This window comes from Rhinolophus sinicus, chromosome 17, assembly GCF_057876585.1.
Source record: "Rhinolophus sinicus isolate RSI-liver-muscle chromosome 17, RSI-T2T, whole genome shotgun sequence".
Lineage (NCBI taxonomy): Eukaryota > Metazoa > Chordata > Mammalia > Chiroptera > Rhinolophidae > Rhinolophus > Rhinolophus sinicus.
The window spans coordinates 19,001,383-19,017,173 of record NC_142517.1 but is presented as its reverse complement, the minus strand read 5'-3'; the positions used below and the strand labels follow the sequence as shown (position 1 = coordinate 19,017,173).

The window sequence follows — 15,791 nt, the reverse complement described above, 5'->3', positions numbered from 1 at the left end:
GAACAAATTGTGCAATATATTTTCAGCTTTTTGCCTCTCCATAATAAAGAAAAGGTGGTTATTCTATGGCACTTAAATGACAATGTCTAAACATTTTCAGATTGCCTAATGTTGGGCTTCAAGTGTACATCTGGTTTGTAAACCTCAGTTATTAGAAGGATTTGAAATAAATTATATTTTTAAAAAGCTGCATAGAACAAAAGCCTCAAAACAAAGATCACTGGTTAAGTATAGTAGTGCTGAAGGAGTGGTGTCTCTATGATACAGCTTACACACTGTTTTCCCAGTATCCCAGAATAGAATGATGTCAAGCTGAAATTCGATTATGGCTCTACTCCTTTCCTGGGCCCTAAAGCGTTGAACAACTTTTCTAACTTCTCTGTACCGAATTCAGATTCTTCATCTATAAAAAATGATTGGGACTGTATTTCCTATGCTGTACTCCACATCTGTGAATATATACATACACACACACACACACACACACACACACATATTGGTATGTATGCTATATACTAGGGTGTGTGTGTGTGTGTATATATGTGTATATATATATATAGTAGTACACCTGAAACTAATAAAATAAAAAACAGTTGTGAGTTTTAAATAAGACATTATGCATATAATATCTGTTAAATGAGCGAATAAAATATTTGGCTATATATCAGTTTCTCAATAAATGACATATTTTTCTCAGTGAGGTTTTAAATCTCGGGAATTGGTTTTACCAAAATTATATGCATTCGGATGATATCTAGAATTAGAAAATCCAATGTAGGGGAAGTGATTAGACTAGAGTAAAACATGAAATGTTACATAGAGTTGCATGACAGGCCAAAAAAAAAAAAAATTAAAAGGTACTTTTTTTTTTTTTTTTTTCTCTCTGGGGTATAAAAGATGCAGATGAATTGTAAGGCAGGACAAATTTTCTAACCTTTAAATATCGGAGGAACTTGTGCTGTAGTTCATTACCCAACAATTTATATGTTTATAATGGATTTGTAATATTCTTTCATTTGATTATACCTTTTGTGGTCTCTTTATTAAAGCTGCTGACGTAAGCCTAGGCTGATAACTATGAAAGGCATGTATCGGGGGATTTAGAATAATGTGATGTGTCCAGGTAACTTTCTGAAGCCCTAATGTGTTCCGGGAGTAAAGTGTAGAGGCTCCAGATGAAACAATGAAGGTTTGGAAATTTCCATCTTATTAGCCATGCTTTTTGGTAGCAGCTGTGTGGCAGAGATTCAGAATTAAAATGCCAGCAGAATGTTTGAAGTGGAGGTTTTCCATTCGGTTATTCTAAAAGTTGAACGTCTTGACTTTTAGAGTCACCCCAATGGAAGGACATGTTATTACAGATGCCCATTTAACCTCAGCCAGTTTGAAACTTATCTCTGAAACATCTTAAATGCTTTGATCATTGCCTAATGAAGTACACTTTCCACATTAGAACCTAGGGATCAAAGCATGTTTAATAGAATTTTTATGTGATCTACTTCCAGTATAAAATTTATTCCACAGTTGTTGAACAACTTAGTATATGCCATCTAGTATGCTGGATGGTGATTATTCATGGTTAACAAGGTAAACACGTTCACTGCCTTCAGAATACTAATAATGAAATGGAAAATATAAATAGATAAATCAGTGACAACAAGGTATGTTGAGGTCTAAGTGCAGTGATAGCGGATGATAAAGGAAGAACACCTAAACCAGTAAGGGCAAAGGAGGGTGTCCAAATTGCTTGCTAAAGAGAAAAGTGACCTTTACATATGAAAAGGGCATAGCCAGGAAAATTTGGGTAGAGAGGACACTATACGTAGTGTCCCAGAGGTGAAAGACAGTATGAATAGCACTTTCCAGAAACCGGAATAAGTTCATTATAATGGAATTTTAGTAATAAATAAATATAAGGTACGATTTGTTAACAAAGGGCTAATAAAAAAGGAAGTTGGAAAGGAAGGTTGTGCCAAGCAGCACAGCCTTGATGTCTGTGCAGCTAAGCAATTTGGAATTTATCCAAAGGAGACTTCACTGAAGGATTTTAATCAAGGCAGTGACATGACCTGACATGTATTTGAGAACGATATTAGTGCTTCAGTGAGGAGAATGAATTGAATGGGAGTCAAGGCGAACTCTAGGTACTGAGAGCAATTCAAATCCTAAATGAAATAACTGCTGAGAGAGAAAGAGATTTAGACTAAGCAGGGACAACGGGAGAAGTGATAAGATTTGGAATTTGATTGGATAGGAAAACTGAGGGAGATAGTGAAATCAAGGATAACTCAAGGAATTTGACTTATGCAAATAGTCTCATGTCTTTTAATATTTACCTTGGGTGACTAGTTCAGTGGAAAGACATTTGAAGACAGAACTGGAAAGTACCATATGTGGAATTTCAAGTAGAGGTAGTGAGCTAAATTTTAAACATGAAGTACTTACAACTGTACTCAGTAGGTACATCTGGTAGACTGTTAAACTGTTCTGTCGTGGACATAATGGTCTGGTCTGAAGGAAAATTGTAGTCTCAAAATATAGCTAGTAATTGAGACTATATGAGTAGGTGAGACAAGCCATCGATGACTGTGGAATGAGAAGAGGAGAGGACTTAGGAAATAACCTGTCTAAAGACGCACAAAGCAGATAGCTTATTGGGTATTATATGAACTCATTTATTTTTCTTAGAGCAATAATGAAAATTTGGGTGACTGTATAATTGAGAGAAGTATTAGGTTGCTGCACAAGTAATTGTGGTTTTCTGCAATTATCTTTAATCTGTTAAACCGCAATTACATTTGCACCAACCTAATAGATAACTTCTTATAGTTAAATAGTTCTAATATCTAATATTCATAGTTATGCATGATTATTTGAAGCAGTGCTTTCTTGAAATGTTTTCTTCAAACACATTAATGGCGTATTTTTGTCTGATAGTTTGCTAGCATCATTCCATGTATGTACATACATACTTAGAATTTGACATGCAATTTTCACGTTGTTTGTTTACTGTATAAAAAAATGTATAGACTTCAACATATAGAATGGTATGTATTGAGATTTAGCAGGTTGTGACTGTTTTCCTAATGTTCTATGTTTTCTGTCAGACAGTAGAAATGATGTATTAAAATGTCCATTTGAAATACAATTTTGCAGTTAGAAGAAACACTGATTTATTCCATCAAAAATAGGTATTATGTAGATTCTAATTCTGTTATATCAAGCACTGTCTTCTTGACTAAAATAATGCCTCCCCTTTCTATTCTTCTTAATTCAATAAATTATAAAGAAAATTATATAGTTAAAGGATGCCATATATATATATATATATATATATATATATATATATATATATATATATATATATATCCTATATATGTTATTACAATGATCTTGGTATGATTAGGTGTGTCTCTCTCTAAGTTTGAACTTTTTTATTTATAATTGCTTCTCATTGTCATCTCTAGCCATGTGCTTGACTCAGGGTCTTTGAAACATAAATTTTTGGGAATTCTGAGTTACTCCAGGAATTATTCTGAGTTGTACTTTAAATTTTATTGCAGGTGCTCTTTCTTTCTCTCCAGTGTTTGTTTTGGTGAGAAAATTTACCATGGGAAAACATCTGCATAAACTTTTTTGCCACTCTTCTTAGGGTCAGTCTAAAAAAGAAATAAACATTATGGTCAACTTTATACCTTCTTGCCTGCAAATCTTGTGTGTGTAGGTTTATAATCAATATTGTTCTCTCTGAGGAAGCCTCTGAGTCTGTACATGTCCATTCTCTGTTAATTATCTCTTGCTTACCTGTTTCAGTGACCTCCCTGGTCATTTCCCTGTTTGTATTTCTATCCCAGACTTCTCCCTTTGCACCAAGAAATTGTTATGGCAAAGGAACCTCAAGCCTGAATTGAATCCCAAACTGCGTAATATCATAGCTGTTTATCTGTCAAGTCCTGTTGGCAGCAGAGGTAGAGGCAGGGTTCTTCACCATGCATCCATTCAGCAATCCAGGCTGAGGGAGGCTCCATGTTTCACTCATGTGGCTTCTGTGTTTGCTGTAACCTGTCTATCAAGCCAGCATATAGGGGAAGTGCACTCATCATTGGAACAGCCCCAAAGAGTGACCTTTTACGGTATAAGGGGGAATATCTCAGGGGTGAGCACCTTAAATTAATGGCATTTCTACTTTACCAAAAGTACCAAGGATGTTGAGGGTGTGTCTGTTTTATTCACCAGCGTATCTCAAATCTATTGCCAGCAAACACATGATGTTCAGTGATATCTATAGATGCATTAACTAATGAAATTTAGGTTATTGCTTTTACAACGTTTTTCATAATAGGACTAGATGTCAGAACATTCTTTACTTGATAAGAAGGGAAACGGTCTAAATACTGCAACAAAATTGCAAAGACTAAAAACTAAAGCCAGATATTATGGAAAATAATGTCAGGCCTAGATCCTGCTGAGGCCAGCCAAATTATTTTAAGCAATCAGTTAATGCATGTGGTATAACAGCTTATTTTTGTATGTATGCATGGGCACACACTCACACATAAAATGGAATCTTGAAATAAAATTAATGAAGCCTAATCTAGTCATTCCTAAAATGGATTATCTTGTATTTAGAAAAAAAGAAAATCCTTGAAATGATTTTGAGATATGACCATTTTATATGTCCTCTATGTGACGTGAATATTATTGTATCATTTATCTGCCTCCTCAGGGTATGCAAAATTATCAGTTTAATTATTGTGTGAGGAAAGAAAGTCAATCAAGTTTTTAAACCTCTTCCATACCCAAGTTGCTACATATAATATTTGCAGCCAAAATGTTTTCGTGTCTGCAATATTTAATCTCCCCTCATTTTTCTTTCACGTATTATTTCTGCATTCAAAGTACCGAGGGGAAAATAATAGCCTAACCATTTTAGAAAATCTTTGCGTTTTAGAAAAAAGGTGTAATAAGGCAGTGTGGAGTGGAAAAATTGAAGTCATGAAATTACATTTTACTTTCAAATTTGGATTGTTTGTTGATGAAATGTTTGATAATGTCAGACAAGTGCCTTATTTTAACTCTTGGCAATTTAGAGCACACTGGATTCCACCTTCAGTTACTGATATCATTTCCTCCCCCTTGCTTACTTTCCAGATCGGTTTGCTATGTTAGCCAACAATAATCTGCAGATTCTCAACATCAATAAAAGTGATGAAGGTATATACAGATGTGAAGGAAGAGTGGAGGCGAGGGGAGAAATTGATTTCCGTGATATCATCGTTATTGTTAATGGTAAGCAGAGTAATGTGTACATATTTCATTGTTTCATTTTAACAATATGTTTATTAAAAAGGCAACCATGTGAACTGAGCTCTCATGGGTTCCCTAATAAACTTCTGTGCTTGGAGGAAATCTTTCCACCTCTATGATAGCATCTGTTACATTGTGTTGTAGACTCAAGGGCAGGGTCCATGACCTACTTGACACTGTTATCCCCTTTTACAAAGAGTTTATAAAGGAATACTTGCCTTTGCTGACTTTGTAGTTGTTGACAGATTTCCAAATGAAGCATGGTAAAGTATTATACTTGAGTTGACTTTGAATATCATCATATGGTATTACATGAAATACTTGTTGCTTAAACTAATCTATTGAAGAGTATTTACAGGTTTTCTCTGGTTTAATACTTTAATCTATAAGGTTACCTTTCAAATATTAATGGACATTGCTAAGTTTCTGACATCACGATGGCATCTCTTCATCCAAACTTGGCTAGCATATCCCCTACTATATCCTCTGCTTGCGTCAGCGTAACGTGCTCTGAGACCAGCAGATACATTCATGTTATCCTATGTCTCCATTTGGGTACTCAAATTTGTTCTCAAGACATGCCCATTGTATTTCTTTAACATCTCTTAAATTTCCTCTTTTTTTCTGTCATCTGGCTTCCATAAGAGTACTATCCTTTCCAAATGTTTGTTTGTTTGTTTGTTTTCCCCTTGAATTGCTGCTGCACATTGTTTTCTCTGCTCTCAATCTCACAATTCCAACTTCTTCTCCACCAAACCTTTCAACCTTTAAATTTTTCAATGTTTCTCATTATCTTCAAGAAAAAAATCAAACCACTTCTCATGGCTTGGGAAACTTTTGATGATCCAGCTTGCCTTCCGTAACCATCCTGCCAGCCATGTGGAAATACTGGCAGCAACACTGTATAAGTGCATCTTTAGGTTTTCTTCTCTTTTAAAATAACAAATAAGCACTAACTATAATCACACGATTCTCTAAGCAGAATGTGATGTGTCCTTTTCAGAATAGACAACATGTGAATTAAAGAGTTAGCCACTAGTATCCGTGAGTTAGGAAAGGGCGAGGAAAAATAAATGTGTCTTCGTCCGTATCCTACCCTTCTTTCCCCATGAGTTATCTCTCCAGTTTCTTGAAGAGTCAGGAGAACACTGGGAATATCGTACAGAATTAAAAAGAGTTATTTACTTGGTCTTTCCTTTCCTGGAACAAAGGTATTTTAACCACAATATTATGCTAAAGGGGAAAGAAAATATTAAATCCCTGCTATCTTTTTTTCTCCAAGTCTATAATTCAAAGGGATTTGTGAGTAACATAATGCAATAGACTGGGTGGTATGGACATGGAAACTAGGCAGGCTGGTAGAAATGCACATGCTTGTGGGGGAGACCAAAGTGCCAGGCCTTCAAAGGAGATCTAGTTTTCCCAAGCCTTTTTTAGAGGTACAGAGACAGGTAAGACTCTGTACTTATTATGCATTCTACAGTGAATAATGGTTTTGACCTTCAACATAACAAGATTTCAGTGCATGAAGGACAGGCTTAAATATGGAGTTGTGTATCTGTGTCTGTATCTATAAGCATCTCTAATTTCTTTCTCTTTTTATAAGCAATGCTAACTTACAGTAGCTGTTTAGTTTGTCAGTTATCACCTTAATTATTGTTGTTAATTATTATTTCCTACCATCTTTTGTTTTAATGTGGTTTATAGAAGTATATACTGTAATGGGCAAATCCTGGTGCTCAGTATTCTCTTATGAAAACGAGGCTTATAGTATTAATTAATACATATATGCAAAGTTCTTTATAAAGTTTAAGATATGTAAATATTTACTATCAATACGTCATATATGTATAGGCATTTAAAATCATTATACTAAAAACTGGAGTCTGATAGTAAAAAGGAAATGTCATCTCGCAGACATAGCATGTCAGCCATTTATGTCTGGTCTGCTCTCATGATTGCTACTTTAAGACATTTATAACATGTTTTAATCTGTCTCCATATTAACCTACCTGTGATTGTCTATTTATGATTACATTTATTTGGAAGGGGGGATTAGTCAGGTATGAGTGCTTTCAATTAAGAAAGTCTGAATCTTCAAGCCCGTCGCAGTCTGGATGCACCCTGGAATATTTAGTTCTATAGGTTTATATTTGTGATTTCAGGGTTCACAGGAGTTAAACACCGGAATGTGTTCTTTCGTGCTTCTCCAATCAGTCATGCAGATTATGTCCTGTTTGTCTCCCACACCCTGACGCTCCCAAAGCACATCAACCTCCTTCCACATCCCACTTTCCTCTAACAGATTCAACTGTAGATCCTAACCTGACCTCCTTTGCTCGAACAGCGCTTTATCTCCATTTCTAATTAGTCACATTTTTCCCTTCGTAATCACAAACTCTCATATCTTTGGATTGTTGGAACCTCTTTTCTTGAAAACAACAGTGTTCACAAAATCAACCATCGATTTATTTCCCTTCTGGATGATGCAGTTGTACACTGTCAAGGGAATGCATTGACTAATGCCGCCAGACATCGGTGCTTTTCCTCACATGTTACCGTTATTTCAGCCAGAAAATCATTCCACTCCAGTCTTATTGACTCTTGTCCTGCTAACAGGCTCCTGTTAAGTCTTGAGCTCTCTTTAAACGGATCCCCTTATTAAGTTTTTCTTATAAAACTTTCTGAAGTTTTTTCAGTGAAAAGTTTGAGACTGCAAAAATAATAAAACAAAAGCAATTCCTTTATCCATATTCTTATTTTTTCTTCAGTTACACAGGTTAACATATTGTGTGCCCTTCTTCCCAACGTATAAGTCCTGTTTCTTAATTGCAGCTGATTGTTATCCTACCGAATTTGGACTTCGCTCTGGACTTTTTTTGTTCATCTTCTTCTCCCTCAAGTATACTGAAGTCCCAATGCTCCAGTGCAGTTTCTTCACATGTACTGCTTCCTTGCCAAATCCCGTCTCTGGAAGAAGTTTTGTTCTTTCTTCCATCGTTTGTTCTTTGAAAACGTTTCCCTCACGTTTTCTTTCTTCCAACATATGCTCTATTTTTTCAACAATTAGTTGAAAGATATCCTCACTAGTTTCCTCTGTAGCACCAGTGATACTAAATGTTAAGTTTTTATTTTTAACACTATCACTTTCTCACTACATTTCTCGATGCCGGTGTATAGTTTTTTCACAAATATTTATATTGCTTCCCTTGAAACTGCTCACAGCCTTGGAAGTATGGTGCTTCCAGTGGGAGGAATATGCGTCCCTACCCCATCCCCACTGATGATGTGACGTGCTCTGGCCAACAGTATATAAGCAAACATAATCTACACTATGGCTGAAATCAAGCTTCAGGAAGAATCATGTGCTTCTTCCCTTACTCTTTTCTTCTGCTATGAAACTAACAGGACCCCAGTAGGAGCTTCTCCCTCACCTTGGGCACCATGATGAAGACACATGGTCAAGAGCCACAGTTGATCTGCAGGCACAGACACATAACGGAAATAATAAGAAGGCACATTTTTTAAAGCCCTGAGATTTTAGAGTCATTTCTTTTCACAGTAAAGCAGACAAATGCAATGCCAGTTGCTTTTTTTTCTATTTAAGCAATTTGAATACTATCTGACATAGGGGTACTTCTGAAATCACTACCCTGAGAGTGCCTCAGACATCTTAAAATCCTACTTTTCACTGATGATAATCATTTCTTAGGAATTTTTTTCATCATTTCATCAAAATGTGGGAAATTGCAACTGAAGATTTTTGAATCTTTAATATTCATTTTTGAAGTTCCAATGTTAATTTATATTACATTTGTATATTCATTCAACAGGCACATGTGAAGTCCCGGCTGTGTTATTTACACTGTGACATGCTCCAGATACCGATAAGTCAGTAGAGCATCATTTCCCTCAAGGCACTTATAGTTTGATCTTGATAACTTAATCGACTTTACTAAAGTCCCTTATTGTTTTTAGAGTAGCTGGAAAATATAGCATATAATTGGTGCAATTTTTATAGATTTTCACAGACTATTTTATATTAAGAAGGGGTACCTATTATAGATCAAGAAAGGACTTATTTAGCATTTCATCTATTGATGGAAACTGTTGTTTATTAGAATAGAGAGAGGGAATATATATTGCACACAGAACAGCATTTCCCAAAGCGCAGCATGTAGAATATGAAAAGAGATCTAATAACTGTTACTGAAATGGAATATTTGGGGAGGAAGTGCCGGTGGTGTTTGTCAGTTACCTTAGGGATTAGTTGGGGGTGTCGCTGGAAAGCAGGCAGAGCCAGGTTATGAAGGAATAGAGACTTTCTTCTAGGAGTCAAAGATGAGCAGCCATTGAAGATCAGGGAAGCCAGAGAGCAAGGGACTTTGCAGAAGGGTGGAGTCAAGGAAAGGAAATGGGTGCAAATAAGAGAGAATGAGGGCCTGGGCCAAAAGCTAAAGAAATGAAGAGGAATGTGTATAATCAAGTAGTATTTGAAGCAAAGACTTCATGTCACACGTGTATACAGAGGCCAGAGCAATCAGGATAATGTGAGGACGTGTGGGTTCTAGGCTTCCAGTGTAGTAAATGGAAGCAGAAGTGATCAGTAAAGGCTTGAACCTAAATATAGCTACTGAAGTTGGCAGCTGCAAGGTTACAAGAGACAGCTGGGTAAACTTGATCGTTTGAGTTGCCCATTTAAAATTCAGACTGTAATAATTTGAAGAATAAAGGTACATGGAAATTATTAAAGAATGCAGGGCACTGAAGATCCAACACCTGTTACCTCAGCTGGAATCCACTATTAAATGGAAAACTTTACAAAGTTGAATTAAGCTGTAGAGGAAGTGCTCAGGGTTTAGGGCATTTGTAAGCAACTTTTACCTTGAACATAAGGAGGATGTTTTTGCTGAGCCTGGAGGAAATGAGTCAAAAATGGGTGAGGATGTGGATAAATTAACAAGTATGCCTGGTTGGCAATTAGAGAGAAATCTTGACACATGACTTTGATACTATATTTCCAATCATCTGACTACCTTCACCTAGGAAATATTAATGTATGCTTGGCATTTCTCAAATATTTTCCACTTTTTATTGCTTACGCATGCTCTTTATTGGATCTTAAGGTAAACTTTCCAAAATGCCTAAGCCTTTCTTTTCATTTCATTAATCTCTCAGTGGCTGCCTTAATTTTATTATTATAAGTTATTATATTATTATTATATATTTGCTGAACTGGCTAGCCATCTTTTCTACCAATTCTTGAACTGCTTTTTTTTTTCTCGTCATTAATTATACTACAGACACACACACACACAACACACACACACACACACACACTTATACACAAATCATGGGTACATTCTTTAAAAGAGGACCAAAATAATTTCCCTTGTTTTAATGTATGTCCATCCCCCCACCATCGGGTTCCTAGCCTTTAGTTAAATAAAATACTCTCCAAAACTACTCAGACAATGTCCATATTGATAAAAGACATGGAAATAACTTTGCAATTTAAAATATTGCCAATATAGAGTTATTTTTATAAAATGTTCTTTTAAGGTATAATGATTCATTATTTTCGAAATCTTTTATAAATTTGTGAAGAATGGTCTAATGAACTAACTACAGTTCAAACTTGGGATAACGGAAGCAGGAACAATTGAGAGTGGATATAAACACCTAATAGTATAATTTTAAAGCAATTGTGCCTATAGCCTTTGTTTGAACATTAAAATCAACCGTGATGACCATGGTCCGGGGAATGTGTCCAAATAGGTGTGTGACTGTGTAGTGCTTTTATTACTGAGTGATACTCAGGCAATGATTTGGTATCCCTACCTATTTCTAGCCACTTCTTAAAGGTAAGAAAACTAGGAAAAATCATTTTGTTATTAAAAAAATGAAAAGTCAGACTTTTTCTTTAAGTTGTATGTAATGTTATGTAATATAAAGCATATATAAGAATACAAAGGGAACTAGCCTCTTGTGTGTCAATCATGCAATTGACAACAATGCAAATAAATATTTTAAGTCAGTTTAATGACTACAAATTGTGAAGGAATTTGTAACTTATAACATAATATACAGTACATAATTAACCAAAGGGTTAATAAATAAGTATTTGTAAAAAAAAAACATATTTTTTCCTTAACTCATGGCCAGTCCATAACTTAGAAATTTTCAGATAATAAAAAAATTTGATAGATAGATCACCTTCAAAGACCTAAGTACATCTTTCTCCTCAAGATAAATAATCAATGTGAATGGTTAATATAGTTTCTTACTTTTTCTTCAATCTTTTTTTTTTTTTCTGCCCAGAATTTCCTAAGTACACTTACAGTGGTATAATGTCCTGTTTGAAAGGCTGTAGAAAAGTATGTATTTATTTTACAACGTAGTCATTTTAATCCTTGATTAAAAGAGAAGGCAGAATTTTCTCATGGTTTGAATCAGATCCCTAACTGAACTCCCCTATCCCTTTAATGGAAACTCTACCTGGTCATGTAGAGACATGGCTGGTCATGCAGAGATTGGTCTTTGTAGTTTTTTCTCCAACAGTTGGTTTATATGTAGAGAAGTGAATCCTATCATAACACAACAAATAAAATTCAAGAAATCTGTAGAGGGCCACAAGGTACTGCACTAATGTATTTTTTTTTTCATAGAATTAATCAGAAAAATAAAAGGCACCTTTGAGGTACCATCTCACATGTGTGTAACATGAATGACATTGACCACAATTCGTGGCTTTTATTCTATAGAGACATTCATGAGTTTTGTTTTTCAAAATGTGCTGCACTAAAGGATAATTTAGGAAGCCATGTCAGTATTTCATTCACACTGCAAGTTACTTATGACCACTCTCTCTCGCCTTCATTTTTTTTGTTTCCTTAATATATGATGTATAGTAATGAAAGCATAGTTATCGAGGGTGAGCATGTTTTAACAGTGAAATAGTTAAGAAGCAGAGAATTAAATTAGAGTTACAGTCTCATTAAATAAATACCCAATTGTAAGTAAAAGCACTCCCTGTAGATTATATTTAAAGTACAATATGGTTTTCCCCTTTTCTGTAGGTACAATTAGTTTTACTGGGTTGAAAGGGTGTGTGCAGTCTTTGTCTAAAATATGTTTTTTTCACTCTCCTTTTAGACTGGGTTAATTTCTATTTGCACTGTAAGATTTAGTTCAACCCTAATTTCTAGCAAAATTTTCTTAATTTCATCTGGCTTATTATATGATTACCTTCCATGAAATCTCTCATGGCACATCTTTGTAAAATTATTCAAAGTTAGATATTTGAAAGAACCCACCAGATTCTACAGAGCATGCTCATGTAAAGGTTTGATTTTAAACATTTGTGCAAAAAGAGGGAAAGATTGCAGGCAAGCATCAAGCCTTCCAGAGACAATTGCATATGCATGATTCCCTAGGCTCCTATTCACACACAAGGAAGGTTCTGTCTTCGGCATGAACCACCAAGATCTGGGAGACATCTCAAAGAAACTCTCAGTGGGGGCCCCTTGAGAAATCAAAGTAGGCTTTGCAAATTGGTTAGTCCAGGTGCAGACTATCCTTGCAAAAAAAGACTTTAGGGATAGTTGGGGAGTTTCTGGTCCATCATAAATTGCAACATCTTTGTCTTTGTTGAAAATCAATGAAGAGACCTCCAAGTATCCCCAGAAATATTTCAGAACTTTTCCCCCTGAGCTGCAATCCAACCCCATCGCTGTAATCTATCAGTGTAACTTCCACACTGATTTGAGATTACCAATTTATGTGTTAAATTATCTCACAGACTAGACCATTAATGAATCAAGAACAAAGGTAATTATTTTATAGAGTTTTGCATGCAGAAGGCAGTCAGTAACTTTTGGAATGGATTCTTCAGTTCTTAATTATTTTGTACAAAAGTGTCATTACTCCAATCACAAAAGACATTTTGTTTGATAATTATTACTACTCTTTTTTTTTTCTCTTTAGATGAAATAATCCAAACTATTTTACTATTACCTTATGGGCATTTCCTCCCCTTATAGTACAAATCTACTAATCCAATTCCAGTCATTTTGCATGCATGCTAATGGTTTTATTGAGTTGTATACAATATGGTTTTATTGAGTGGTATACAATAAACGACATAATTAAATAGAATATATAGAATAGAAATATATTATATATATATATATTTTTTTTTTTTTAATTTTTTTATTTTTTTTTTTTTATTTTTTTTTGATTAGAATTATGTTGAAGCTGTAGACCACTTTGGGGAGAATTGTCTTCTTGACAATATTGATCCTCATGTTCCATGAATATAATATGTATCTCTATATATTAAGTGTTCTTTAATTGCACTCAGCAGTGTTCTGAAGTTTTGTGTACGCTGTGGCAAATCTTTATTCAGATTTTTCTCTAAATGTAATTTTGTATGTATTGATGCTGTTGCAAACCACATATTTTAATTGTAAATTCTAATTTTTTGTGACTGTTACACAACATTTTGTGTACAGCAGGTCCTCAAATAATGTCAAATCATTCAAGGTTGTTTCATTATAACATTGAGGAGATGCTGTAGGAAGGTAACTTGTTTAAATCAATTAGCCTGTAGTAAAATTGGTTTTGTTATACATCATGTCATTTCACTTAAAGCCTTAGAACCTGTCAAGAGTGTTAAGGGAGCACTTAACTGTAGTCAGGCTGTATTCTAAAATATTACTAAATTTGATTATTAGCTATAGCTCTGTTGTTAGGCTACATAGGATCATCTACATAGATAATCATATCACCTGTGAATAAACAAAGTTTTATTTACTTTCCAATCTAGATGCCTTTATCTCTCCTTACTATACTGGACTGGCTAAATCCTCCAGTACAGAGATGAATAGAAATGATGCAGGTGCCATCCTTGCCTTGACTCTAATTTGGGGAAAAATATTCATTCTTTAAACATCATATATGTTATTAACTGTATACATTTTAGAGCTTTATCAGGTTGAGAATAATTAGTAGGAGATCTTATCAAGAATTAATTTTGGATTCTTTCAAATACCTTTTTTTTCAGAATCTACTGAGGTGATAGTACGGTTTATCTTTTTAATTCATTAATTTGTTGAAATACATTGTTTAATTTTTGAATGTTAACCAACCTTGTGTTCCTACTTGGAAATGATTTGTTATTATTTTATATACTGGTGGATTCAATGTCCTACAGTTTTGTTAAGAAATGTTGCATCTTTTTTTTTTTAAGGGCTCTTGGTCTGCAGCTTGCCTTTGTCTGATTTTAGTGTCAGAGTCTTACTGGCCTCATTGAATGAGCTGAAAAGAACTTCCTTTTTTATATTGGGAGAATTTGTACTTAATTTGAATTATTTGTTTCATTAAATATTTAGTAGAACTCATCATAAAAGCCATCTGGGCCTAGAGTTTATATTGTGGGAAGATTTTAAACTACTAGTATTTCAATTTTAATAGATAAATGGTTATTCAGGTCATCTATTTACTGTTAAGTGAAATTTGGTAGTTTGTATCTTTCAAGGAATTTGTCAATTTCATCTACGTTCCTGACTTTATTGTATAAAATTGTTTACAATATTCCCTTATTATCTTGCTAATACCTTTAGAATCTGTACTCATGCTGATTTTCTCATTCCATGACTGGTATGTTTGTCTCTCTCTCTTTCTCTCTCACAGTTCTGTTTGTCTCTCTTGCTCTCTCACTCTCTTCCTCGTTCCTCACTTGCTTTGTACTTATTTGTGTGACTAGAGTTTTATCAGTATATATTGGGCTCTCAAAGAAACAGACTTGGTTTAATTCATGTTTTTGTTGTTTTCCTTTTTTTCTGTTTTATGAATTTCTAATCTGATATTTATCATTTTATTTTTTCTTGCTTATTTTGGGTTTAATTTGATAGTTTAATGTTTTCTTGAAGTTAAACCTGAAGACACTGATGTGAAACCTTTCTTCTTTTCTATTGCATACATTCAATGCTCAAGAATTCCTTGTATGTACTGCTTTAATTTCACTTCACAACTTTTGATATGTTGTGTATACTTTGCCGTTCAGTTCAAAATACTTTGCAATGTCCCTTTTGATATCTTATTTGTCCGATGGATTATTTCATTTTCAAATGTATGGGAATTTTCCAATTATCATTCTGTCTCAATTTGTAATTTCCTTCTGATGTTGTCAGAGAAGACACTTTCTTTAATTTAGATTTTTTCAAATATCTTCCCTGTACACTAGAACAGAATGTATAATCTGCTGGTTTGGTTGGAGTTTTGGTAATCATCAATTTGGTTAGGGTCACTTGATAATGTTAATAAAGTTTTCTCTATCCTTTTTTTGCTTCTTGTCTACTTGCTCAGTTATTGAGAGAGGACTGCTTAATATCTAATAAAATTATAGATTTTATATTGAATTAAATTAGATATTACATTAAATTATTTCTCCTTGCAATTCTATTATTAATAGTTTCTGCTTC

The 15,791-nt window shown here is 34.4% G+C and overlaps 1 protein-coding gene across 2 annotated transcripts in view; it reads left to right on the top strand.

The window, feature by feature from the left end:
• Nucleotides 1-15,791, top strand: part of NCAM2 (neural cell adhesion molecule 2) — a 446,058-nt gene that overhangs the window by 264,840 nt on the left and 165,427 nt on the right. For both annotated transcript variants that reach the window (XM_088794499.1, XM_088794500.1), the window contains exon 5: nt 5,152-5,289. In XM_088794499.1, coding sequence (XP_088650625.1) covers nt 5,152-5,289 — 138 coding nt within the window. The remainder of the gene's footprint in view (nt 1-5,151; nt 5,290-15,791) is intronic.